At 41.6% G+C, this 26526-nt stretch overlaps 1 protein-coding gene across 2 annotated transcripts; it reads left to right on the forward strand.

The window, feature by feature from the left end:
* The first annotated feature begins 9722 nt into the window (after positions 1-9722).
* On the forward strand, positions 9723-21883 carry PRSS35 (serine protease 35). Of its 2 annotated transcripts, XM_054063829.1 has the most exons (3): positions 9723-9854; positions 14480-14602; positions 15750-21715. In XM_054063829.1, exons 2-3 carry the CDS (start codon positions 14552-14554, stop codon positions 16995-16997), a joined length of 1299 nt encoding a protein of 432 aa, XP_053919804.1. In that variant the 5' UTR covers positions 9723-9854; positions 14480-14551; the 3' UTR covers positions 16998-21715. The 2 variants fall into 2 exon arrangements, with proteins under 2 accessions (XP_053919804.1, XP_053919805.1); XM_054063830.1 differs by lacking the exon at positions 14480-14602 and having other exon boundaries at positions 9739-9854; positions 15750-21883.
* Positions 21884-26526: the final 4643 nt, after the last annotated feature.

Raw genomic sequence — 26526 nt, forward strand, 5'->3', positions numbered from 1 at the left:
ATTTTCAAGTGGCAATGCAGAGCTGCTTCTGCAACAGTGTGCTGTCAGTAATTGTGATTAAAACTGGTACTGGCACAAGCAGAGCAAGTGCATCTACTTAAATCCTTTCCACAACCAGTATTGTGGCCACTGTAGTAATGTATGTGCACGTATACCTCATCTCATGCTACAAAAAAATAATTCATTATTTGTGTCATCATTGCTTATTAGAATCTCCATCCTAAACTGGGACTCCAGAGTCATCTGCTGATACATATTGTAAATGGAATACAGACAGAAAGGAGATAACAGAGATAAATACAATTCTGGAGGTCAGTGAACTTCATTTTAGCCCACCAACAGCCTAAGTGTAATAAATATCTCGGTGTCACAGAAATGGAGAGCTTTAAGGAAGACTTTGTAGGGACATAATGAAGTAAAAGAGAAGCTCCTTTTGAAATGATGAAATCGAGAGCAGAGAGCTAACACCAGAAGCAGGCAAAGCACGATGGTGTTGGCTCAAACACATAATGAGTGGAAAATACTGGATAATGTTACAGGCAGCAGGAGGAATTTGCATTGTAATAATAAAGAGCATCTTAATGAAAATGAAATGCAGAGGCAGAAGAAATAGATGAAGACAAATATTATGCTTGCTGTGATAGAGAATGATTATCTAGTGAGTAGTTCCACAACTTCTGGTAATAATCGAAATGTGTATAAATGTTTGCCTTTGCTGAATACAAGGTGAGGTCCATCCAAATACAAGAGGCAGACAAAGCCCTCCTCAAGGAGTCTTGACTAAACACATTGTTAATGAGGATTTGGTAACCAAGTCATGTGCAGTTGTTAGTTTAAAAATCTTGGCTAAGAAGAGATATGCGAATGGGTGATAATTCTTAAGATGAGTATCAGTTTTCCGTTACAAGTTGGGGCTACAATTTTCCATTTATTTTAACTTGCATGCAATTCATTCTAATGTCAATCTTCACACATCTGTTTTGCTTTAATACAGCTAAACTATGCAAGCAGGCTATGGGCTAGAGAGTTAATCAGAAGCAAAATTTGTAATGGGTAGAGGAAAAGAACCTATGTAGTTATAAAACCCCCACCATAATTTTTCTCTCTTGAGACTTGATACAAAGACCTGTGAAGTGAAAAAAAACATTTCTGCAAACTTGCTTGGACTTCACATTTGTGTCCCATACCTTATCAGTGGCACCAGCAAGCAGACCAAGTAAATCGAGAGGGATGAATATTACATTGGTGTCAATGCACAGTGTTGTGGAAGATGCCACTAAAGACAGATGTTGTAGTATGTTTAATTCAAAAAGTCATGCAAAATGAGAAGTGTGGATATGCTGGGATAGTAAAGAAATCAATATACTACTGATGATTTGATGATATCTCTGAAAATACTGGTGTGAGATAAACTGCTTCCAAGCATCTCACTCTGCACTGCTTGCATTGCATGTTTCATTACAAGCATTATAGCTTGACAAGCTGCTAGAGAGTTCTGAGTCAGGAAAGAACAGCAGTAGGACTCTCTCTCCCCAAAAATTCAGCTCACATCATGGTTCACTCAGTTCTTGTTTTTCAAAGTACCCTGCAGACTTACCCCTAAATTTACAGTTTTCCCAAGCAATATCTGAAAAAGATGACAGCAACAGGTTTTCTATCTTCTTTTTTTTGTCAGGGCAATTAATATATTTTGTTAACTTGCCTGACACAGGGGAAAAATGCATACTGCAGATTGCTCCTTCTGTCTTTCCTTTGTCACAACACTGCTTCTCTGAGAGAGACCCCAGTGAGTCTCTTTGTGACTGCAGGAGGAGAAACCTTGCCTGAATCTAGAAGTGTAATGAGTGACAATGAAAGACGATTGGCTGGAGGACAGTCTTAAGACATGTCTTTACTAAGATAAAGGCCAAATTTAGGTTAGGCTTTCTTTCTAAAAAAACACCCCCCTAAATATCTATTCATGTTTATCTGTCGGTTCCCTTTGAGGACACTTCTGCCTGTAACCTCTTCAGAAGAATACTAGACCTTCAGAAATCCTTGGGAATAACACAGTCAGAATGACAGACAGGAGATGTGATTCCGTGCAAATACTACTGCAGATGTTGATGCTGAAAAAGTACAAAGAGGAGTCTAATTAGGGTGAAGTGTTTCTGCCTTCCCTCTCCCTGTTGAACGATTCACAGTATTGTTGGCATGTGGAAATGATTCCAGCAGCAAGCTGGAAACCTACAGACAGTATCAAAACTATTAGAAATATGCAGAAGTTTCTGGAGCCAAGAAGGACAGTTCTGACTATTTACTTCAATCTCCTGCATAGCATCACTGCACAAAAAGATCCCCCCTTACTTTAGTTGCAGCTGTAGTTCCCCTCAGTTACCAACATGACTGAGTCCTGACTAACACAGTGAAGGTCAGTGAGAATACATGAACAGAAGACACAGGAGAGATCTAGGTGGGGTGCAGAACAGAAGATGGAAGATTGCATTAAATGTGTTCTGGGTGTTGTTCGGTCCTAGTTTTTCCTGCCAGCTTCAGAGACCCAAAGAGAATGTACGCTTAATGCACTCTGGACAGCAACAAGGCATACTTGGCAACCACGACACTGTATCCACCATGGGTTTTGGCAATAAATCAAAAGTTGTTTTCCTAATAATAATTATGGCTCTGAGAAGTATAAAAATGCTTGTGTTCATTTCAGTGGAATATTAAGTTGGAAATCTAAAGCGAAACCTTAAAAATTCCAACATTAGTAGCTATTACTCCGTTAATAATTTTAGCAGAAACATCCAGCTATTTTGGGGTTGTGAACAGAATTTTAAAATCATATCAGCAGGTTTTCTTCGGATCTTTCTTCATACCTATAGTCTACTAAGAATAAACAAAAAATATTTGCTTTATGATGCAATACTGTTCTGGAATGAGGTTAAGTAAATGGTTCTTTTAAGGTGCATTTTTTTTTTCCTTCAGATTTGTAGTCAGTTCATAAGTCATGCAGCTATAGCTGAAAAATTAATCTTGTTCTCTCCTGGGCCTGTTTGTGGTGGCAGTAAATTGTTTATGGTCACCTTCAGTTAACACTGAGAATAAAGACAATATTACTTACTATGTATGGATTAAGGCAAACAACTCCCTTTTTTTCAGCTCTTGAAAATGCAATTTCTTTTACTGCACCTTTCCCTACTTTGTCCATACTTCTAGAGGAAGATTGCTTCAATATTCTGTTTGGAAGTACCACAGGCACTCAGTTCTATGCCAAACATCACATTTTCTCCAGTAACTTAAGGCTTTTAATTCCTCTGATTTCTCAGATCTTTTAAGATGTGCATTTCGCTGCCACTGACCCTCTGCTGGTTTCAATAGCAGGATTAGGCACCATGTCCCTTGCCAGTTCATCTTTCCCTGGAATCTCTTTCCTTTCTGTTGGGTTAATCATTCTGAAGGTAGCTAAAATCTTGTTTTATCTAAACTGTCAATGTCACTCTATTAACTTTCCTGTGCAGTATGCTGTTTCCATTATAGGAATTTAGAGGCTTGGGGAGGGAATTAATATTCAGCTTTAGTTAGGTAAAGTTGGGTGTTTTTCCAAAGTTCCTCACAGTCTCTGGTCATGTCGTTCTTTTCTCCTCACATCAAAACGTCATTTATTCATATCATAGTACACTCTATACCATCTACAGTACACTGATTTTCCAGTAAAGCTGTTGGAACACTGAGCAGAATGGGAATGCCAGCTGGAGAAAACCATTTCCTTGAAAGGAGTATGCTGGCAAAAATGGTGTCAGAGTTTTTTTCCCTCAACAGTACCTGTTTGCAACTTGCCAACACATTGTGTGTATAAAAATATTTGCCATCTGACACATCCCTAGAAGCACCTCTCCTTGTGGAAATTTTCCTTGAGAAAAATTTTCACTTCATATATAATCTTCATGACACTCTGCAACAGGTAAGAATTGTAGGTTTTGTTCTTCCAGCAACAATGACTGAACAACTAATTCTGCTTTTCTATCAAACATCTGAATGTCAGAACAACAAGTTTGCCCAGCTTCATTTTCAGCTGTTGTTGTAGAAGGAGACAAAAACAAGGAAAGGGAAGAGCTGAGTGGTAGCTGAGCTACTCATTCACTCCCATTCTGCACAGTTCAAACAGCCTCTCTCTCTTATAGGTCATGTGCTTAGACATCGATGCATTCATTTTTGCTTGCTGCCTCACTGAAGAAAGCATCCTCTTGGTCTAACTACAAGCTCGACATACTTTTAAGTGGGAAATGGAACTTTATCTGTCTGTACTACTATGAAGTGTTTTTCTCCAAGTTTGTTATTTACCCATATATCTAGCTGATAGACTCAGATGGTGAAAATCAGGTCACAACTAGATAACCTGAACTTCACATCATCTCTAAGTGCTTGTGTTGATGACATTGCACTCATTGCTAATATCCTTGTTTCTGGCACCGTACTCCCTTGTACACCTACACTCAATTTAAAATGAATGTCTACCTTGCCAGCCTGTAGCTGTGATCGTCCATCGGTCTATGCAGAATCCTCCTGAGCTAGTGGTGCTCTTGTCTTCGTCTTTTTTCTCACTGTGCGCACTCTTAAAAAATAAGGCAATTTATTGCAGTTCTTGCATCTTTTCCAAGTCGTCAAAGCCAGGGTCTCTAACAGAGGTCTGTTTCATTCAGTGTTTTAGCCTAACCGGTCAGCATTGTGTCACAGGAACCTCTGAACAGCATAATAACCAATCCCAACTGGTCCACAAAACAAAAGGGCCTCTGTGGCAACAAGCTGCCACAGAAGAGACACTGCCATGGAGACCATTCTCGATCCTGTAAGAAAGATCCATTGTATTTCACATCCCTTTGTTCTTAAACCAGTAGGAATTATCTCACATTCATTCATTGTGAGCCAATGAGTTATTCCAAGTTTTGTATTTGAGGACTGGAAAGTGTTAAATCTCATAAAAAATAATCTTCCTGAGAGAAGAGAAGTAGAAAGGAAGTGAAACATATGGTATCAGCTGAGCTGGAAGAATATCCACATGCAGCTTCCGAATTAAAGTGTGAAGGAAAGGGAGCTACCTGCACTATCCAAGTAATCACTAGTTTTGTACATGTGTGCATGTATACAGAGTACAGGAAGGCCTGAAGAGCAGAAAGGAAGAGATTAAAGCTGACTGCTTGTGGGGTGTGGATAGGGACTATGCTCTAAACTTTTAATTTGGTTACAGACATTTGCATTCTTTTTGACTTCTATGGACCTTGTTTCGGTTTTCCTAAGATGCACCTGCCTGCTTTCTCTTCCCTTAATTCATATGTGAAAGAATATTTTGTGGGTAGGTATATTTGCCTGCTGAGGCATAATGCACTACATGGAACACAATTTGGAGATTGCAGACGAGGTGCATTGTTGCTGTGATCAAACATTTTTCATATGAGTGCAAGGTCCGCACGAGAGCAGAGTGTTTCTCCAGCATCATAAGGCCAGACAATATTCCAGGAGTGGCTGCCCAGCGAGTACATCCACACTCAGCACATGTTGCCCAAAGGGAAAGTTAAAGCTACTATCTCAAATTTCCATCAGAAAAAAATCTAGGAGAATCTCATTTGGAAACATTTTGTAGTTAATTTTGTGGATTACCTACCCCAAAATAAGAATACAGCAGTTATGTGAATTCACTGAAATCCAGGGTACAATTCTGATGGCTAAAACTTACTTTAAGTGTTTTTATTTTCTTTTTAGATATGCAAGAAGAATTTTGATAGAAGACAGTACATTCTTGATGTTAATGCCAATTTGCTTTTAACATGTCCCTCTCTTTTAAAAAAAAAAATAAATTAGGTATCAGTCTTTCAAAGCTCAGTTCCGAATGAATGTCTCCCTGTTGGTATATGATGTCAAACTTATTTTTAGAACATGCAGAAATACCAAAAGGGCTCACTAATCATTTAGTGAGATAAAATTACTTCTGAAGGATAAAATTAGCATGCTGGAAATTTTCCAGCAATTATATTTTTACAGCCCTACCATGTATATTATACAGTGTGCTTCTAAAGAATCAATACTCTAAGATATATATTCCTCATGTCTTTTGCAATCCATATTTTGAGGAAATTTTTAAGGCAATAATGAATTTTAAAAAAACTCTAGATTTTTACTAAGCATTATCCAAAATGTATAATATTATTATTGCAAGAAATAAAATACAGTAATGAAACAGGATTTAAGAAATAGTTAAAATAATTAAAAACATAAATATGAATGGTCGTAAATGTACTCTAATTTTTCTAAAACAATTTTTTACAAACGTTCATTTATTTTGATAGCTTTCAATGAGAGTTGTTTGAGAAGACAAGAAGAGTGAAAGCAGGAGTCAACTCTATTATTGTTAGTCAGTATTTCAGGTAAAAAAAAGAAAGCATGAAAGAAACGACACAGCCCAGATTCTGAAAGCAGCGTCAAGAGGAGTGATACAGCAGAAGCATACTGATCCCATAACCTGGAGTTCAATAAACAGAAATGAACTTCTCCTTGAGGTTCTTCAACCTGGAGAAGAGAAGGCTCCAAGGAGACCTAATAGCGGCCTCCCGGTACCTGAAGGGGCTACAAGAAACCTGGGGAGGGACTTTTTACAAGGGCATAGAATGATAGGACGAGGGGGGATGACTAAATTGGAAGGGGAAAGATTTAGAGTAGACATTAGGAAGAAATTCTTTACCATGAGGGTGGTGAGGCACTGGCACAGGTTGCCCAGGGAAGCTGTGGATGCCCCATCCCTGGAGGCGTTCAAGGCCAGGTCGGATGGGGCCTTGGGCAGCCTGATCTGGTGGGAGGTGTCCTTATTCAAGGTGGGGGGTTTAGAACTGGATGATCTTTAAGGTCCCTTCCAACTCAAGCCATTCTATGATTCTATGATTCTAGACTAATTTTCTGAAAGACAGGAAACACAATATAGGGCTAAGTGATCAGGTTTTATAGAGGTGATAGGTTACCAACGAGAATCAGCTGTGCCCTGGGCCTATTCAAAATATTCATTAATGATCTGGAAAAGCGATGAGTAGTCCAGTCACAAAGTCTGATGAGGATATCAAGTTATTTAGGTTAATAAAAAACAAGACAATCTTGAAGATATGCAGACAAGTTTATGAAAGGGAGTGACTGAACAATGAAACAGCAGTTGGAGTTCAATGTAGATAAAGTGATGCACAAGGGAGAAAATGGTCATTGTTTCAGTTATGAAAAGGCAGGTTCTGATCTGGTCATTACTTCTCAGGGGAAAGAGGCCTGGAATTATGAAATTGGCTCCATGGGAACACCAGCCTGGTGCTCAAGAGCTGCCAAAAAGAAAGAAAATTAGGAAGTGTTAAGAAATCAGTAGAGAACAAAACAAAAAATATCTTTCTGCTACTAAAGAGATTTGGATTTTGCTTGCACCTTAAGATAAGGTAAAAAATCATTGGTTGAGAGGGACCTCTGCAGGTCATCAAGTCCAACCTTCCACTTGAAGCAGGACTGTTGCCAACACTAGGTCAGGTCAGCACTGGCTTTGTCTAACTAAGTGTGGGAAACCACCAAGGATGACTATTCCACAACCTGACCAGGTACCTTGTTCCAGTGTTGCATGATTCTTTTGGTGAAGAAATTTTTCCTGATGTCCAGTCTGACCCTTCTAAGCTGAAGTTGTTGTAGCTCAACACAGCTGCTCAATGCAAGCAGGTTTTGCTCCTTGTTTTCTACTTGCTGCTACCAAAAAGTGTTTGGCTGCATCATCCTTTGGATGCTGCTCTGATCCCTGCAAGTTAGCAGTAAGCCAGAAAACAGGAGCATCTTTTATCTAACTTAGCTAGAATCCTTCAGGATGGGAGAGGGCCTACAGGGCATGTGACAGAGACCTATAAATTTATAAGTAGCTTGTAAAGTATGCATCTTCTGACAAAGAAATAGCGATGGCAAAAACTAGCAATAGCCAAGCTGAAAATACACAAAAGGAGGCAGGTTTTTGCACAACATATGGTTGACCTGTGGAACTTGTCACTACACCAGGACCTTGCCACTACACCGTGCTGCAGCTCTACACAGGTTCAAGGAAAGATAGGCAAGTCGCTGACAGAGAAATCCAGTAAAGGTTACTATGGGCATAGAACTACATCTGCCTCAGAAAATCTCTGAGTTTGAAATACTAGTGGTAAGGAAAGTGCTGGATGGAGGCTACTGTATGACCTTGCCTTGTACTAATGCAATACAGTATTGGTCTAGCAAAGCCCTTGCTCTGACTCAGTACGGAAGCTCTCATGTTCAATAGACTTCTTGTAAAACTTAACTACCTTACACTAATTTCTGCCTTGCTTTGTTAATCAAACTGGGAATTCTTGGGCTTGTTTTCTCAGGCACATGAGCAATTATTCTTACATTTTGGTTTTAAGTTGTACACAAAAATAAATACAAAAACAGATCAGCAAAAAAATATCAGCACCTTGAAGAAATCAGTCTGTCTTCAAAATGAAACTGCAGGGTGCAGCTGCTGGCCAAAGTCTTCTTTCTAACCTATTTGTACAATCGGTTCCGTAAAATTTGAGAAGTCTTTGAAAGGAAGGATATGCCTATGATTAAGACGACGAAACGGCACTCTGGAGATCTCAGTCTGATCTCTTTGCAAGGCCACAAATTTCCTGACGGTTTTGGCAAATCGGTGAGCCCTCATCCAGTGTGAACTGAGTTTTCAGCAGATGAGCACACTGAAACAACTCAGGTTAAGCGCTAGCAAACGCATGAACGAGTTTTTCTTCCCTCGTGCTTCGAGGGAAGATCTTGTTGTAATGCAGGGGCTGATGTACAGAGCACAGCCCACCATGCAAACCTTCCTGCCTTGGGAGGGGAGGCAAAAGGGACAGCCAGGGAAGGGAAAGGCAGAAAGAGAGGGGTGAAAAGCAGTGAGAAGAGAAAGGGGACGCTTTTCACCGGGGCTCTGGGGCCCTGATGAGAGAGGCTGGGGAAGAGCAGTGTGTCCCTGAGGAGCAGGGGTCCCCGAGGAGCTGAGTGCCCCTGAGAAGCAGGGTGTCCCCAAGAAGTAAGGGTCCCCGAGGAGCAGGGGGACCTCGAAGAGCTGGGGGGCCTCGAAGAGCAGGGAGTCCCCGAGGATTAGGGGTCCCCGAGGAGGCGATGTTCCCAAGGAGCAGGGTGTCCCCGAGGATCAGGGGTCCCCGAGGAGGCGATGTTCCCAAGGAGCAGGGTGTCCCCGAGGATCAGGGGTCCCCGAGGAGGCGATGTTCCCAAGGAGCAGGGTGTCCCCGAGGATCAGGGGTCCCCGAGGAGCGGTACCCGAGGAGGGCAGGACGCTCCTCGGCGCAGCCTCATCCCCATCCCGGCCCGAGGAGCCTCCCCCGGGAGCCCCGCGCAGCCCAGGGCGGCGCTGCCCTCCCCGCCGTGCCCGGCACCCCTCGCAGGTGCGCGGCGCCCCCATTCCTTTCCCTAGCAGGGGGTCCCCCCGCCTCCCCGCTGCCCCCGCCTTCCCTACACCCTCCCGGCAGCCCGTCCCGCCCCGGGTCACCCCGGCTCCCCGTCCTCTCCCGGGACGCTTCTCTTCCCCGCCCCGCAGGCAGAGCCCCCTCTTCCCTTCCCATCCTCGGACATACCGGGATCTGCCTCCTCTCCCCTCGGCCCTCCCCCTCTCTCGCCCTCCCGGCCTCCTCCCTCTCGCCTTCTTTTTTTTTCCTTTTTTTTTTCCCTTCCCCCCTCCCCCTCTGGGTAGACCTGGCCGCTCCCCCGCCCCGTCCCCAGTAGCCGCGGCCGGAGCTGAGCGGAGCGGAGCGGCGACCCCGCGCTTTGCCCTCCGTTCGTCCTGCGGTGCGGGCTGCCAGGTAGGAGAGAAAAACCCTTCCTGACTCTGCACCGAGAGACCTGGACGGGGAAGATCTGCCTGGGCAGGATGGGAGCCGGGGATGGGGGCTGAGGGGGACAGGACAGCGCAGGGTTAGGTGCTCCGTAAGGTGATCTTGGTTCTTTTTGCGATGTCGTTCTGTCTACACGGGTCGTTTTGTAGGAAAAAAAAAAATGATGAGGCTGAGCAATGTAGTGCCTTGGACTTGGCAGCTGAAGGGTTTGGTATAGAGCTCCTGCCTCTTTAGCCCGAGGGCTATATTTTTGATAGGACTAAAGCGTGACACGTTCCATTGGTCTTTTCTTCTCCTTCTTCTCATCCTCCTCCTCGTCCTCGTCTTCCTCGTCCTCGTCCTCCTCCTTCTTCCTCTTCTTCTTCTTCTTCTTCTCCTTCTTCCTATTATTATTATTATTATTATTATTATTATTATTATTATTATTATTATTATCACAGACGGCTGCGGGGACAGAAGCAAGCAGCGTAGTTACTGGGCTTTCAGAGGTCCGTGCCCGCAGTGTGTCTTCCTCGGGGAGCGGGGAAGAAGCCTCTTCACCCTTCAGAACAACCTTTCCCCTTAGTTCTGATTCATCCCCTCAGTTGTCACGCTACCATCCCCACGCTCTTCTGGAATTGACACTAATTTCATCCAGATTCGTCACTGCTGGGAGTAAATTCATCTTGGAATGGCAGGGGAAAAAAAGAAAAACAACAAAACAAACCAAAAAAAAAACCAAACACAACACCAAACAAGAACCCCAAACCAGTGCCAAGGTATTTAATTCGCCGGCTCCGGAGAAAGGGAACTCCTTTGGATTAGACGTGGAAAAGACGCCCGCAAGGGAAACCAGGAGCAGGGAATGGTTAAAGAGCTGTAGAGTTTAAAGCCTTCCAGGAACCCCCTGGGTTCTAACACGCCGACGCGTGGGAGCGCCGGGCAGTGGGAGCGCAGCGCCCATCTCCGCCCTCCTCCCGTCCCGACCCCCGGAGGGTGACCTGCCCGCCTCGTCCTGCGCCTGCCCCCGGCCCGGGGGAGCGGGGAGGCTCGGGAGGAGCCGCGGCTGCCCGGGACCAGCCCGGGACCCGGTGTCAGGCAGAGGGTTGAGCCTGGCCGGGCGCGCCATCCCGCGGCCGGGACGGGGAACGGAGGGGAAAGCCCCGGTCCCCACCGCCTTTTGCGCTTTATTTCCCCCCAGCGCGCGTGATTGCAGCCGCCGCTCCTGCCGTGTGGCACGGGTTCTTCTTACGCCTGCTGAAGCTGTAAGAGCCAGGAGCCGCCCTGGGGCTTTCTGTATAAGTCAGAGTGGAGGATGAAATGTGTGCGCCGATATTTAGCGTGAGCGCAGCCACAGAGCAGTGAGACGGGTGAGGTTGGGGGGACGGCTTCTTACAGGGAGTGTGAGCTTTCTGAAATTTGTTCTCTGTTTTGCTTCGTCAGAGTAGAACTGTGAATTCCAACTTCACGTATAAGAGTAAAGCCAAAAGCAGTTAAAGACGCCGGTTAGTGTAGCAGCCTCTAATATTTTATGGTCTGAAAATTGCACTTAAAATTATGTGAGCTTAGTTTGAAATGTGTCGTACGATAAGAAGCAAACGCCAGAGCAGAGGCTGCACTGAACAGACCAGAATAAAACACTGCTGGGTAGGTGGATACAACTTTTATACGTGCAAATTCACTCCGGGCTAGCCTGAAGGAAAACATATTCTAGTTCTGCTTGACTTACAAGCTTTCCCCTGAGCACTTGAGATGCATTCTTCTGGAGTAAGATAGGTTATACTGCCAAAATAGTTAAAGGATATCCTGACAAGTTAGGATGTGAGTGAGTTTTGTTCGGTGAATGCAGAAAGATTGAATATTGGAAACAAGAAATTAGAAGAACTAAAGTGCTTTTCTTGTATACATATGCTTAGCAGCTGGAATGTCACCAAATAAAGAGTCTTCGCCATTGCACCTGGGTTTGGAAACTGGAGGGAGAATTTCAACATTTTCATAGAGCTGTAGATATCTCTCTCTCTTTCTAGTTTCCATCTTCTTCTGTCTTCTCTGAGGCAATTCATTCTACCAAAATGGCAGAGCTGACTCAAGGCTTCTGATTACTGTAAACCAACCCAAAATTTCTCTGGGGAAGGAGTGAAAGAAAGGAGAGGGCAGAACAGTTTGGGGTTTGGAGGAAGAGTGGCAGAAACTGTAAGATGTTGAGTGTTTTTTATTGTGTTCAGCTTGTAGTCTTATCAGGGCCTTTCCTCCTCATCCGAGGGTTGGTTTTTTCACTCCCCTTCTCTCACCCTGCAAAGGTGTCTTTGCAGCCATCTACACATTTCCATCACCATCCTCTGGCAAGAGGAATCCCTGTGTTCCCCCTTTGTTGCAGCCTCTATTGGGCCATGGCAACTGTTGTCCATGCTTGAAATTGGCTTTGCTTAAATGGTAGAGATTGGGTTCGTAAACAGAGCTTAAATACATGGCTGTAAATGACAATGCTGCCTAGTAGGACCACTGTTCTGGTGTGCAATGAGAATTACCATTTTCATCAAGTTCCTCAGCTTGGACTTCTTCCAGTTCTGCTGAAGTGTACTTAGTTTATTGTGAGCAACAAGTGGTTTGTTATGAATGATGAAAATCTTGGCGTCGAAGACTGCCTTTGTAAGCAGTGAGCACTTGAATGTAATATTTCAAATAGGAGGCTCCAATGCATCTATTGAGGGTTGTGTGTTTTGGGTTTTTTTTCTTTTTAAAGGGCAGTGGAAGGGAGCCATAGTACTCCACCCATGTGCTTGCAGAAAGTCTCTCTATAAAGCAAGGTTATTTATGGGTCTAGCTGTGAAGACTTCAGCCATCACAGCGGAATGACATCAACCCAGGCATCTCTAAGATTTTCTATATGAACTAGCAGCTACTGAAAGAACTTTCACTACAGAGAAATAGCAAATACCCAGATCCTGAGGAAGGGCTGAGAAAGGGAAGACAATTCTAGGAAAGAACATAGAAAAGGCATTCTCCAGCCTGGGTTTCTTAAAACCTTATATCTGTTCAACAGCTATACTAGCACAAAGCAAATTGCAAACAAGTTTTCCAAAATAATAACACATCATTTATCATCAGACAGGCTGAAAATAAAGAAAAGGTGATGCTTCATTGTACTTCATGTAGTTAAGCTGTGGAACTCCTCGATGCAGAACACTGTGAATACAGAATTTTATATAGGTTCCAGGGAAGACTAAGCAACTTTATGAAGGAGAAATTTACTGAGATTTCCTCACACAGCAGAAACTACCTCTCACTTAAAAGTGCAACTGGTTGTAAGCTAAGAGAGCGTGAGGAAGGAGGGACATATGTGGTTGCCCTGTTGTGTTCTGCCGTAGGTATCTGCATTTAGTGTCAGAAGCAGGATTTTAGAGGAGGTTGACCTTTCATCATGCCAGGAAAGCTCTTCTTATGTTCTTGTCGTAATATTTCTTTATTTTGATACCTTTTCATTTATTCATAAAAATACAAAATCATCATTTCTCTTCATATTTATTACTAATTGAGGAATAGCCAAAGCAATGCTTCAAATGTAAAAGTTAATGTTTAAATATCTGTATTTTTGCTATACCAGTAATCTAGACTGCTATGGCCTACTGGTATCTGTCTAGAAAATCTTGTGCCTGGGACAGCTGTGCTCTGCTTTCAAAACCTTCAGATACCTTTTAATATGACTGCATTCTCCCCAGAGCTTAGACCTGTGAGTCACTGTAATCTCCAGATGTCCATACATCTTCTCCAAAACCTGAGTTAGCTACTTTAAAGCCAGGGTGGGTCTGTATTATACTGTATTGTGAAATGTGCTTTATGTATATGCCAGTAAGTAAACTCCCAGTCAAAGCTGGTATTCCATGTAAGCACAGGTGAAAAGAGTAAAAAAATACGTGAAACAAAACCACCCTCTGAATTTGGCGTCAGAAGGAAGAAGCTGTGTTTGAACCATAGTGCTTAGTTGGCTAAAAAGTAATAATTGGTACCTCTTATAGACAAGACTGATGTCTGCATGGTGACGATGCCTCAAAAATGTAGGAGTTGTTGGTCCATTGTACAGCTTTTAAAATTATATTACCTCTTCTTTTTCCATGTCACACACATACTCCTCTTTTTTCGTGCTAGATCTTTAGTTAGGTCATAAACAGGCAGTTTCACTGTATGGCAATACTCATATTATTCTAAACTGAGCTCAAGAAAAGGAAAGCAGTTATCTTTGTCCTGGTTTACACTGCCATTACCATGTAAACCAGAGACCTTAACCACATGCGTATCCTTGAATTGCTTAACTTTAAAAGTTTAATCATAGGCCTTTTATTTCTGCACAGCTGAGGTTTCCATGTAATTGAAACGAAGGATTTGGAAACAGGGCAGCTTTCCCAATGGCAGTGGTCAGTAGTTGGATAATGCCACTGACATCACTGCTGCCAAAGGAGAAGAACAGTCTTCTCAGTAATGTTTTGAGCTCAGAATCAAGACTTCTGGGTTCAGCTCCTGGCTCTGTCACAGACTTCTAACAATTTTACATTTTTTCAGCATGTTTCCCAGCTACATATGGGAATAATACTGCTTTTTGTCTTTCCCATTTAAAGTGTCAGCCCTTTCTCTGGTGCATCACCCCACCTAGGAGAGTCTTTCCACATGTGACCGACCATAAGGCACAGATGGAACACTTCCTGCAGCTTTTGTGGGATCCTGCAGGAAAAAGGCATGTGGTGAGTCAGCAGACTTGTCCCTCCTATTTGGCCGGGCTTTCCTGCATGTACGGGTATATCACCAGGACACTCCTCTAGACCAGCAACCTTCTACTTTCCTCACTTACCTGTCTCCTATGACCATGGGTTTAGAAATTCTCTAGCATTTTGAGAGACATTCAGACATGTACACACAGGAAATTAATGAGGTTTTGTTGACACACAGTGGGTTACAATGCAGAACTTGCAGAAGACCTTTCAGAGCTATAAAAACTGAAGGCATTTAAAATGGGACTTGCCACTTTCTTTAGGTGCCCATCTGTCATATCCAGACAACATAAACTTTGAAAGGGGAAAGGAGATCTTTCTAAGTCAGTTCCTTGGTAGAGCAATTAGCAAGGTACCATTTTCTGTAGCAGGCAGATTGACAGTTCTTAGCTGGGTATATAATGCAGAACCACTGGTGACTTTTAGGTCACTTAAAGCAGCTACTTTTTGGCCATTACATGAGAGAGGGAAATTAATCTGGTTTCCTAAGGGTTCCTCAGTCTCACGAGCGTAGTCTGTCTGTCTCTGCTTAGATCTCAACTTTTACTGTAACTTTTGAATAAATTGGTAGTTTTCAGCCATGTTCCACCTACAAACAGTATCATAGAATCACAGAATTATAGGATACCAGGTTGGAAAACACCTCAAGATCATCTGGTCCAACCTAACTTGACAAAAGCACTGTCTAGACAAGACGATCCGCATCTTGTCCAGCTGAACCTTAAGTATCTGGTGTTGGGGAGAGTAGCTATAGAGATGACAAACAGAAGCATAAAATATAATTGCATTCCTAAGGAATAAATAAAAATAGGGTGCTGTACAGAGTGGAATGACTTAGTCTGCTGCCCCATTGAGGGAAAAGCAGATAAAATCCATGTTTCCATCTTCCAGTAGGTAGCTCAGCATGGATGATGGCTGGTTTGTCTGCACCCATCTTGCTAGACCACTGGAAGTGTCAGAGGCGATACAGGGAATAACTGAGGCATTTCTATTTTGAGCAGAGTGTTAAGTTCTGTTCTACTGATGTCAGAGCTAATATTGCATGATTATATTTTGAAGATACTAAGATAACTGTGTGTCTTTCCAGTGTGTATTTTCAAATATCTCTTTCTTGTTTTAGAAAAACATAGATAAAATGGAGCACATCTTACTGCTATTCATATTTGTCATACCTATATTGGGTCTCACTAATGGAACAGAAACGGAACAAGATTTTACTTGGCACTTAAAGAAGATTCCCCAGATTGTGAGTGAGAGAACTTTCTCCCTTGACAGCCCTAAATTTGAAGCGAAAGCCAAATTAGAGCTGAACAGTGTATGTGGAATTGAATGTCAACGAAAATTGCCGGTGCCAAGCTTGTCTGACTTGAAGGACTTCCTATCCTATGAGACCGTTTTTGAAAATGGCACACGGACCCTGACTGAAGTGAATGTCCTCGGACTAGTGCTCGACCCAGCTGGAAACAAAACCACACAAAGGTCTTCAAGAAAGAAGAGGCAGATATATGGAACAGACAGTAGGTTCAGCATCTATGACAAACGGTTTATGACAAACTTTCCATTCAACACAGCTGTGAAGATCTCCACTGGCTGTAGTGGAATTCTCATTTCCCCCAAGCACGTGCTAACAGCTGCCCACTGTCTGCACAACGGCAAGGATTATGTTAAAGGCAGCAAAAGACTGAGGGTGGGTCTGATGAAGACAAAATCGAGAGGTGATGGCAGGAAACGCAAAGGTGCTAAAAGAAATAGGAGAGAAGTTTCTGAGGATCCCGAAATTGCCACAGAAGTAAGACGACGATCTAAGGGTGGTGGGAGAAAGCAAAGAAGGTCAGGGAGGAAGCAGGAGACCTCAGATGGCAAGCCTTCCTTCCAGTGGACCAGGGTTAAGAGTACACACATCCCTAAAGGCTGGTTTAAGGGAGTATCTGGGGATATTGCCCTGGATTATGATTATGCTGTTCTTGAGCTCAAGCGTCCCCACAAAAGGAAATACATGGATCTGGGAATCAGCCCAACGATCAAAATGATGCCTGGGAGCATGATCCACTTTTCAGGTTTTGACAATGATCGATCTGGGCAGCTGGTCTATAGATTTTGTAGCATTTCTGATGAATCCAATGATCTCTTTTATCAGTATTGTGATGCTGAGCCCGGTTCCACTGGATCTGGTGTCTATCTCCGTCTTAAGGAGCCAAACAGAAAGAAGTGGAAACGCAAGATCATTGCTGTTTACTCAGGTCATCAGTGGGTAGATGTCAATGGTGAACAGCAGGATTACAATGTAGCAGTACGAATTACTCCTCTCAAATATGCCCAGATTTGCTTCTGGATACATGGAAATGATGAGAATTGCACACGAGGCTGAAGAGAGCTGAACCTGACTCCCTTAGCACTTGTATTGCCATAGAGTGACAATCTGCTGCAGCTGTTACTGGAAAAACATCACTCCACATCAGGATGGTTTTGAACTCAAAGCTCACAAGTAACATTATGGTAACTTGAGTAATATTGAATTTCTGAGGGATGCATAAAATTGTCAAGCAAAATACTTTTAATAGTAATCAACCCTAGATAGGCACTTAAAATCTGGAACTATATTTATGATTGCAGTTGTGATAAATTCAAATCATTCGCATCACAAAAAAAATGACTACACTTGTTTGTCATTTTTCTTCCAAGGGAAGGAGTGAAACTTCTCAAAATTGTTTTATTAAACAATATCTGTTCTTCCAATGGATTTGCTTTTCTCAGGGTTCTGTTCCCATTTTTCATATGCAAGTTGTGTGTCCAGCACATTGCTGTAAGTGCAGAATGATCCAGAGGACTGCAGGAGACAAAGACACCATCTTGGCATTCTCTAAAGATGACAGCTCGATGTTGAGAAGCAGCAGTATAGTTCATGCTTGTTAGTTTGGGAAACTTCCTCCTCTGGTTGGTGAAGGAACTTTTCCATAGAAATTCCCAAATTTATGTAGCTGAGAGTTAGACCTTAAATACAAGTTTCATTTCATTGTTCAGTAAAAACAGCAAAAGGAAAATAATGAACATAGAAGATTCCATGTTTGGTAGAAGAAGAAACATCAAGACCTAATTTAATGCCTTTAAATCTTCTTTGAGAAGCTATATAAGTCTTAAACACATGCATCTGTATTCCAATTAGTATTTGGAGAGCTGTAGGTTTATTTTCTAGTCAAATGTTTTTCTTCACCACAGGGAGAAGTCGCTGACTTCTGAAGTGACTATTTGACAATCATTTAGAGCTTCACAGATGATAGATTTTTTGGGTGCTAACCATTTTTGCAGTTTTTATAAATTACTTTGATACAAGTTCAGCTTCATAGGTAGGATAGTATGTGTTAGACTTGGACATGGAAAGCAATATTTTAGTTTGCCTTTATATGGTTTTGCAAAATGGTAATTTTAATCATGTTATATTAAGACTCTACTTCAACAAGAGTTAGAACATTAAACTGTCAATTTCTCCCAACTAAATTATGCCACCTTCTGAATGGTAGAAAGTTCTGAGATATCCTCTATGTTATAACAGATGTCTTGTTAGGTAGCAGCAGTAGTTAGCAAATAATTTGATTCAATATATTTGCTGAACCTTATATTTAATGAAAACACAAGCTTCACTTTTACACACATTTAAACACAAATCACGTTTTAAAAATTGTTTTTTGATTGCTGCACAGGTCTGTGTCTTCTCTTTTATATCAAGGTTTTGAAGCACACAGGACTGTTTTGGTGCTATGTTAATCTGATAACATAAAATGATACTGTGTATTTCCAATCATAACCTTTGCATTTCAATACTTCTAAGATTATTCCCCACCACAATATTTCATTTTTTTGATCAGAATTTTATGGCGACCAAAATACATTTTCTTCCCGTGCAGAAGGAAAAAATCTAGCAGGATTTTAAAATGCTGTTTGTTTGTACTTATAAAATATGCTTATAATGTCTTCTAATGAAATGAGATAATTTTTAATAACCCACTTTTTTGTAGGTGACTGAAAGTATAAAACCTGACACTTTGAATGTGCAGGCAGCTTTCTTTGTCATAGTATTGCCAAAGCATTAAAATTCAAGACTTTTTTCCATATCATAACTCTTAACAATTCTATTGATTGGAAGAGATCTCACTTTAAAATAAACTATTTCCTTTAATGACAGCCTTTCCAGAGAACACTTAACTTTTTTTTCTTATTTTGTGTGATTGTTTGCAGAAAACTAATAATATTTTTTAAAGTTTAGAAATTAATGCCTAAGATTTTAAGGTTAATTATTTTTTATTGTTGTTAACATCTTTAATTAAGACATATGGCTTCACTGACAGTAATTTTATATCTCCTCAGTACAGCATTTAGTACTCTTGCTCTATGCAACAGGCCTACGTTATTCTTTAGTCCGCTCTGTAATGTTTTTCTTAAGTGCTATTTTTCATAGTTACTATGACAAATAAGATACCACATTGTTAATCGAAGTCAACCTCAGTCTATGGATTTTGATATAATTATTGTTGATTTAGGTCCAAAACTGATCAAGATAAGATGGGTTAGTAAATTCCTTGTTTTGGTGAGTCTTATTTAACTGTACTACTTAGGAGCAGAAGTAAAATAATTTTCTTTACTAGTTCAGGAATCAGGGACAAGGTAAGAGTGAAAAATGTTGATGTCAGGTTTCACGTGGTCTTTTTATAATAATTATCTGCTATAAATACCTCAGCTATGACCAGAAGTTCTCATGCCAAGCTGATAACAAACATTTATCTTCAGAGGATAAATATTAGATGCTTAGTGACTCATTTTATAATACTAAGAAATTAAAGAGGCTGGCCAGAGAAACACAAAAATTAATCAAATCTAAATATAGTTTTTCAAGCCTCTGTGTCTGAGTGCACATACACAAACAGGTACCAATCTATGGGCTTGTAGACTGCATGCTATTTTGACTGGGTTAGCACCTTCAGGCAAAGGAATGCAGGCACAAGGAGACATGGGCAAAATGTTATTCCTGTTGTATCTGCAGGCTGGGCAACATTTCAGTCTGCCACTTGGCCTCACAGAAAAGGAAATCCTTTATGTAGGTATTGTTACTACAGGGACTTGCAATGTAGTTAATAAATGGAGTACTTGCACATAATCCCTGGTGGTCAATATCCCACACAGAGCTCGTGGTACGAGGCACTGCAAATGGGACAAGAATTTCTGACCTATGATACTCTCATATTTTCATAGAAAAACTGTGGTTAGTACTTAATTATCAATGAGAAAATACGAGCGGGGGTATTCTTAGTAGTTCAGACCAACTATTTTCTAGCACACCAGCATCATGGCTGGTGTTTCCCCAAATGTTTTTTCCCTGTTTCAAGTACTGTACATCATTTGTTTTCATGAGTACTGATGCTTTTCCATAAGAGCTGCTATAGTAGAGGTTTTTTCTTTAGGGAAAAAACAAACTCAGTCAAATCCCTTTTCTACTAAGGGGGCTACTGACAATTTGCAAAGTTAACAAAGTTTTTTCCCAGGCCAGAGTTAAACCTCATATACAATCTGTTAACACACTCAGACCAGCTTCTGCAAGGCCATTTAATCTGGAGCTCTGAGACGTATGATGGAAGTCAAGGGGATTATCTGCAATGTGAAAAATTAAGTTTGTATTATCTTAACAAAAGAAAAACAAAATGTTAGGTAGCAAAATTATTTCTGTTACGTGAGGTATAGAGTAGCCAATGCTTTAAAAATTGCTTAAGAAACTCCTTGACTTAGTTTATACTATCCACATTGTGCAGATTTATGAGCCTGTATGAAGTACAAATGAATATGGCTTAAGTACAATTCATCTACCTGTGGAGGAGAGAAGAAGCTGAGGAGTTCGTCCTGTTCTGCTGATAAGGGATAACCTGGCAGCAAACAGCAGTTGATACAGAAAGAGAGAGCAAGAGAAGTAGATGGTACAGAAGACCAGGAAGATGGAAGTGGTGTGCAAGGAATAAAGGAAGTGTGAAAGGTAACAAATGAAATGACTGCGAGGTAGCAGAGGAAGCTATTGTAAGAAAGCGTAGGTAGCTGGTAAAGGCAAAACAGTATAAATTAAGATGTAAAAATCACAAATCATATGAACAGCTTCCTATTGCTGTTATTTAATGAGTCTCTTCTTCCAGCCAACAGCCCCAAGGGAAGGGCTGCACAGAGGGTTCAGGTTCTGGCAAGGCCCACGAGCAGGCAGGGGTTTTATCCTCATCTACAACCCGTGCCTGACCTGGCAGGGATTATGCTTGTGCTCTTTTAAGGTCCTTGGGAAGCAACAGATCATTATCCTGGCCAAAAGGCTTGGTAGTGTGAACCTCTCAGTACATCAGGTCACCAAGAGTGTGGTGAGTGAAGGGAGTTTTCCCACTTGAAAATTTCTCAAACCTGACATTTTATTGGGATTCCTGTAAAGGCTGTTCCCCATTGGAAAACAAAACCAAAAACTAATCCCAGCAACCCCTCCCACCCCTAAAAACAGCAAGGAAATAATCTCAGACTTGAAGCATTTAAATGTTGGCTTTATTGTTTGCATGTAACTACAAATTCTAGCTAATAAATTTTTTCAAATACCTTCCATTTGTGTTTGATATCTTTGTAGAAATTGAATCAGCTGCTTCTAATTTTAAAGAACAGAATATTGCTGATACTTCCACCTATAAATTCCTGGATTAAAGAATGAATGGGGGGGCGGGAAAGAAAGAGTATTGTTAAATTGAAAGCTTTGAATTGTACACTAATCTCAAGGCATTTGGAAATACATTTGAGTACCTGCTGCACCAGCCTTTTGCTCTGAGTATGAGGTAGCATTTAGGTGTAAAACTCCAGAAACGGCTTTGATGTTTCTGTAATGCTTTCAACTTTTAAAGACTGACAGCAAACTTAAGAAAAAAATGTGTTTATATAGTATTTTAACTGCACAAAATGAGTATTCATTTTGGAAAATAAATGCCAACCTTTCTGATATTAAGAGATTATACAATGCACATACTATATCAATAAACATTTTGTGTTGTTTTTCTTTTCCTCCATCATGATGTAGTTTGTTAGCTATGGTGGTATTACAGAAACTCCATTCCATAAATGCTTGTAACAGCTTATCAGAGAATCATCTGGGACATGGTTTTAAAAGATATTAATGTCTCTCTAAATTTGTTCTAGGAAAAAAACTCCTTGTCTACTCCTGTCTTCAAGATAATTACTCCATGAGCAAATTTGATGAGTAAAAAAAATTGGTTCGTCAAGGAAATGACTCACAGACTATGCCACAACTTATTAATTCTGAAATAAGTAATTATTTCTGTTTCTGCTATTAGCTATTGTATTTTCTATCGCAGAGAGCTGTTAAACCAGGCCATATTAGAAGTACATAAAATATTATAATGTTGTTTCTCAGAATGATCTCTGTGCCCTTGAAACTGGTGTTGATGTGATCACTGACAGTAGGAGACATTTTTGGCAAGGATGAGAGCTGCTGGAAATGTTTAATGGAAAGTTTAGAAATGATTACAGCAATGATTAACAGTGTGTCTAATACAAGCAATATTTAACAGGGGTCTGGCAAGGGTTTTCCTGCCAGCTCTGGTGGTCTTGAGGTGGGGAAGGAGTGAGTGCCACAGGGGAACAGATAGGATCAATAGCCTGGGTCAAAGTCCAATTGGGGCTGGAAACATGATCTAAATCCTTTCATTGCTTGAGTCTACCTTCTGCTGCTTTCCAGAAGAATGTCTTGGTGCCTGAAAAATGTTTCTTGGCCCTTATCCAGGGAACACAGAGACCCAGAGGTGACAGCTGTGCCCTCCGCAGGCCTCTTCCAAGCCACTGGCAGGAACATGGTTTCTTGGATGGAAGATGAATTCCAAAACATGTTGTGGGTCTCACATTCCCATAGGCTCTGAGGAATTTGAACTGACATCCTATCCAAACATCTATTCAGCCCTCAAATGTTCCAGTATGGCCCCGTTCCTTGTACAGGTATTTTCCTGTTGTACTTCCAGTTGGTCATATTTAACAAATGCTCAAAGGCCTTCAACAGCCATTCAAATCAGCCAAAGAAGTGGAACCTTCTGCAGGCTGTTATGCATGAACCGTTCATTCCTCCTACTGTGTGTCTAAGCTTTAATAACATCTTATCCTTCAGCTATTATTGCTAAGAAAAAAGATCAGATATGTTGGAAAAGCTACACATATTTTTACAAAGATTTTGCCTGTTGGCAACTATATACACACCTTAGTTATTGCAGTTGCTATGGCTCTGCTTCTTTTCCATGTGAAAGAGTTTGAAAACACTGGTGAAACGAAGTTGGACAGTTTTTCAAATTACTCAGCTGCCCTTTGGCTGCAGTTGCAGCATTCCTCCCATCTCTCCCCTTCAGTTTAATTTCCAGCTTTATGGATGAAATGCTGGTTTCAGCTTTGCTTAATCAAAGAGGAAAGCAGCCAGGAGAAAGCGCCCTGCAAAGAACCCTTTCTGGTTGTACTTCTCTGGGGCACTTTGAAGCAGGATAGGGCCCCTGGGGTGAAGAAGACAAGAGAAAGCAAAAGCGAAGACGATGATTGACTGCAAAAAATGTACAGTTCCTTACTGAGTGGATGAAAACGTGATTTCTATTTTATTGAAAGGCAACCCTAGTTTTTACATTATTTTGCCTTCTCTTGAATTATTAACTCATCAGCTAAATATTGTTGGCTCTTGTACCTGCTTAGTGGTGGAGGTAAAATATGCCCTTGAATTCCAGCAGGGGCTTTCCCTTCCTGCCAAAAAAAAACCCCAACAAAAACCCAAAAGTCAAAACTACCTCCAAAGGGGATTTATTCTTAATACAAAAGGAAAAAAAAAATTTTTAAATTATTCAAGCACTGTATTTTTATTTTATTTATATTTTGAAAAATATGTATGCAGTGGAGACTATAGATATGCGTGGCATACAGGTTTCTCTGCCACGCTCATCTGTGCAGGATGTGGATGTGTTCCAGGGCTGCAGTGAGTTACATGGTCAAAGAACAACCCATTGCTCCTTACATATCCCGCCATCTCCCCACAGGGGCAGGGATTTACCAAACTCTTGCTGCTTACTGAGTTTGGACTCAGATCTGGTCTTCACAAACAGTGGACATCAGCAAAGGCTTCCAGACATAAGGGCAATGACATTTTAGTTTTTCATACATTTTGGTGTATGTAACATAGAGGATGTATGAAGTGATTTTTTAATAATGGCTTCAGTAACTAAACACTGCAGTACATTCTCTTCTCATTTGCAATGGTGAATCTTGGAGGGAAATTTGATCCACTGTGTCTTATATGTATTTACATGTTAGAGAGCATTACACATTAGGCACTTATGATCTGCAAACAGGTTTATTTCCTTTAGATAGAAATAAAAAGGAAGCCAATGCTCAAAAGGGAAAGTAGTTTGATAGAGTTCAATTTAGATATACTTCACTGCTTGTAAATTAAGCTGTTACTACAGTGATCTGTGATCAAATGCTGCTTCTTTGATTAGAGTGCTTGAGCTCTTCACTTCTTGCTTATTGTTTTTTTCTTACCAGTCAGGACTAAATAAAATCAGTCATCTGTGCAATGACTGATGTGAGGTTAGTTTTCTGTCCATATCATGAAAACAGTGTCCACAAGGTTAAAAAAAAATTAGTGCAGGTGCAACTAATTGCATTTTGTTACCTTTAAACTGGCAGAGAATTGTATTTAGGGGGTTATAACTTCAGAAGCAGTTTTTGCTCAGTTATTTTGATGTACATGAGACACCACACGAGGAGGGACAGCTTTAAACTCATCTTCAGCTTGAAGGCTCTGCAGAGGTTGTATTAGCTATCTCCATCTAGGAGCATAAAAGAAATCACATAGAGTATTTGTGCATTTCTTCTCTGTTCAGCCTTCCCCTTGACAACCTTCACATTGACAACGTCAACTTTGTCCCCATCCTATGTTCTACCCATTTATCATCAGGCTAATGAAGTACCTTTACTTGGTTTTCTTTTGCATATCTGAAAGTTTACATATAGTCCACTTACGAACTCATTGATGTGTTTTTTCACCTTGCTCCTGTTCCTAGGAGTTGTTTTTCATACCTTTGACTGTCTCAGCAACTATTTTCATGGTTGGGAAAAGTCCTGGCTCTCCCTGTTCCAGTAACATATGGACTTCTTTCTGCTGCTCCTCACCAGGACAGCTGGGAAATGTATGCCTCAGTCTACAAGCAACAAACTCCATCAATTCCTTGTTCACTTTTGGATGCTGCTACAGACTGCTTTCCTTAGTCTTCAAACATCTTTATATCAGGCATGCACACAGCCGAGGGATGAAGGTGGCTCTGGGGAACTTGCCCCCTGCTCCACTGCAGAGACCTTGGAGGAAATAGAGCTAGGATGGGTCCAGACTCACCACCCTGCCATATCCCTGTCACTAATGTAGAGGCTCAGACGTCCCTTGTCCTGTGAATCTGCTGCTGTGTCTCACCCGCGAAACACAAGAGACCCTTTCATCTATCCCAAATTCCCCCCAAGGAAAGGAAGCTCCTTAGCTGAGCAGGACAATGCTAGCCAGGGCCCCAGCCAGGAGCTACAGCAGTCAGGGGCTCCCTGTGGGCTCAGCTTGGCTCTCCTCGCTCCAGCCTTGCCTCCAGCACCTCAGCTGACCAGACCATCTTCACAGTAACACAGTACCAGTGCTTCTTCGGAGTCCCGCCCTTTGCAGCGGGGCTAATCTCTCTCTCTCTGGACTTCTCCTGTATTTTACGTGCTATTTGCAACTTCATCTCATGCTTCCCACCCCTTTTGGGGTTTCTCTTTTACAAATTCCAATTTTTTAATTTTTTTTTTAATTGAGACCATTTTGGAGTTTCACCTCGTTTTCAACTTAACACACCCCAATCACTTAGAATTATATTACATAATGCCCGACCACTGGCACCAGACACTGAAGAACTTGGCTTTCTTCTGAAGAGAAACCACTTCAAATTGCTGTTAAGGTAATGGCTGCAGAGAACTAAAGGCCAAATCTCTGCAAGCAGACTAGTGCTCATAGCTCCAAAACAATGTCTGAAAGCTGGAGCCAACCTTTGGGAAAGGCTTTCCTAAGCTCTGAGTCAACATAAGCTCAGTCTGCCAGCTGAAGGAGCGATCTTGTGATGTCCCTTACGAAACAGCTCTGGGCTGCCCTGACAGCTCCTCCTCCTGCAGATGCTGACTGAGGGAGAGGTCACAGGTGCTGGACCACAGCAGCAGGCACGGGGTTTCATCTGCTAGACACATCCTACTCTCTGGGGAAAGCTTTTATTTAATTTCACTGATTTATCTGACTACAAAAATAACAACTTGACACTGTTCTACTAACTGTGCTGCAAAATTCTCCCATAGCCTGTGAGATCCACTTGAATAACAGTTTCAAATGAGAAGCGAACAATCCCCAACAGGGAGATGTGGCTGTGTGGGAGACACACCTGCTCATCACCTGGAGAGTTCAGCAGGGCCCTTCTCGGTAGCTGGATGTGGGTGAGGTCTATCACACCAGTTTTTCAAGCCTGCTGCCGAGGTAATGTCTCATTGCAGCAGCTCGACCTTCTAGGGGTACTTCAAGGACTAAGCCTGGCAAAGACAAGCTATAGATGTGAATAGGTCTTATCTGCAGGATTTCTTTATATACCATTCATGAAAGAGAAGAATCACAACTCTACAGACACGGTGAAGACTTCGTATTCCAGTATGCACAGTGAAGAGCACCTACCCTTTTCCCCCCTCAATACTATTAAACAGCATAAATTTAAAACACTGGAAATATTGGAAAGAGCTTCAGAAGCTCTATGCTTCATTATATATATACCAGCCTTTTTTTAATATGCAATGTG

The sequence above is a fragment of the Cuculus canorus genome, chromosome 3, assembly GCF_017976375.1.
Source record: "Cuculus canorus isolate bCucCan1 chromosome 3, bCucCan1.pri, whole genome shotgun sequence".
Lineage (NCBI taxonomy): Eukaryota > Metazoa > Chordata > Aves > Cuculiformes > Cuculidae > Cuculus > Cuculus canorus.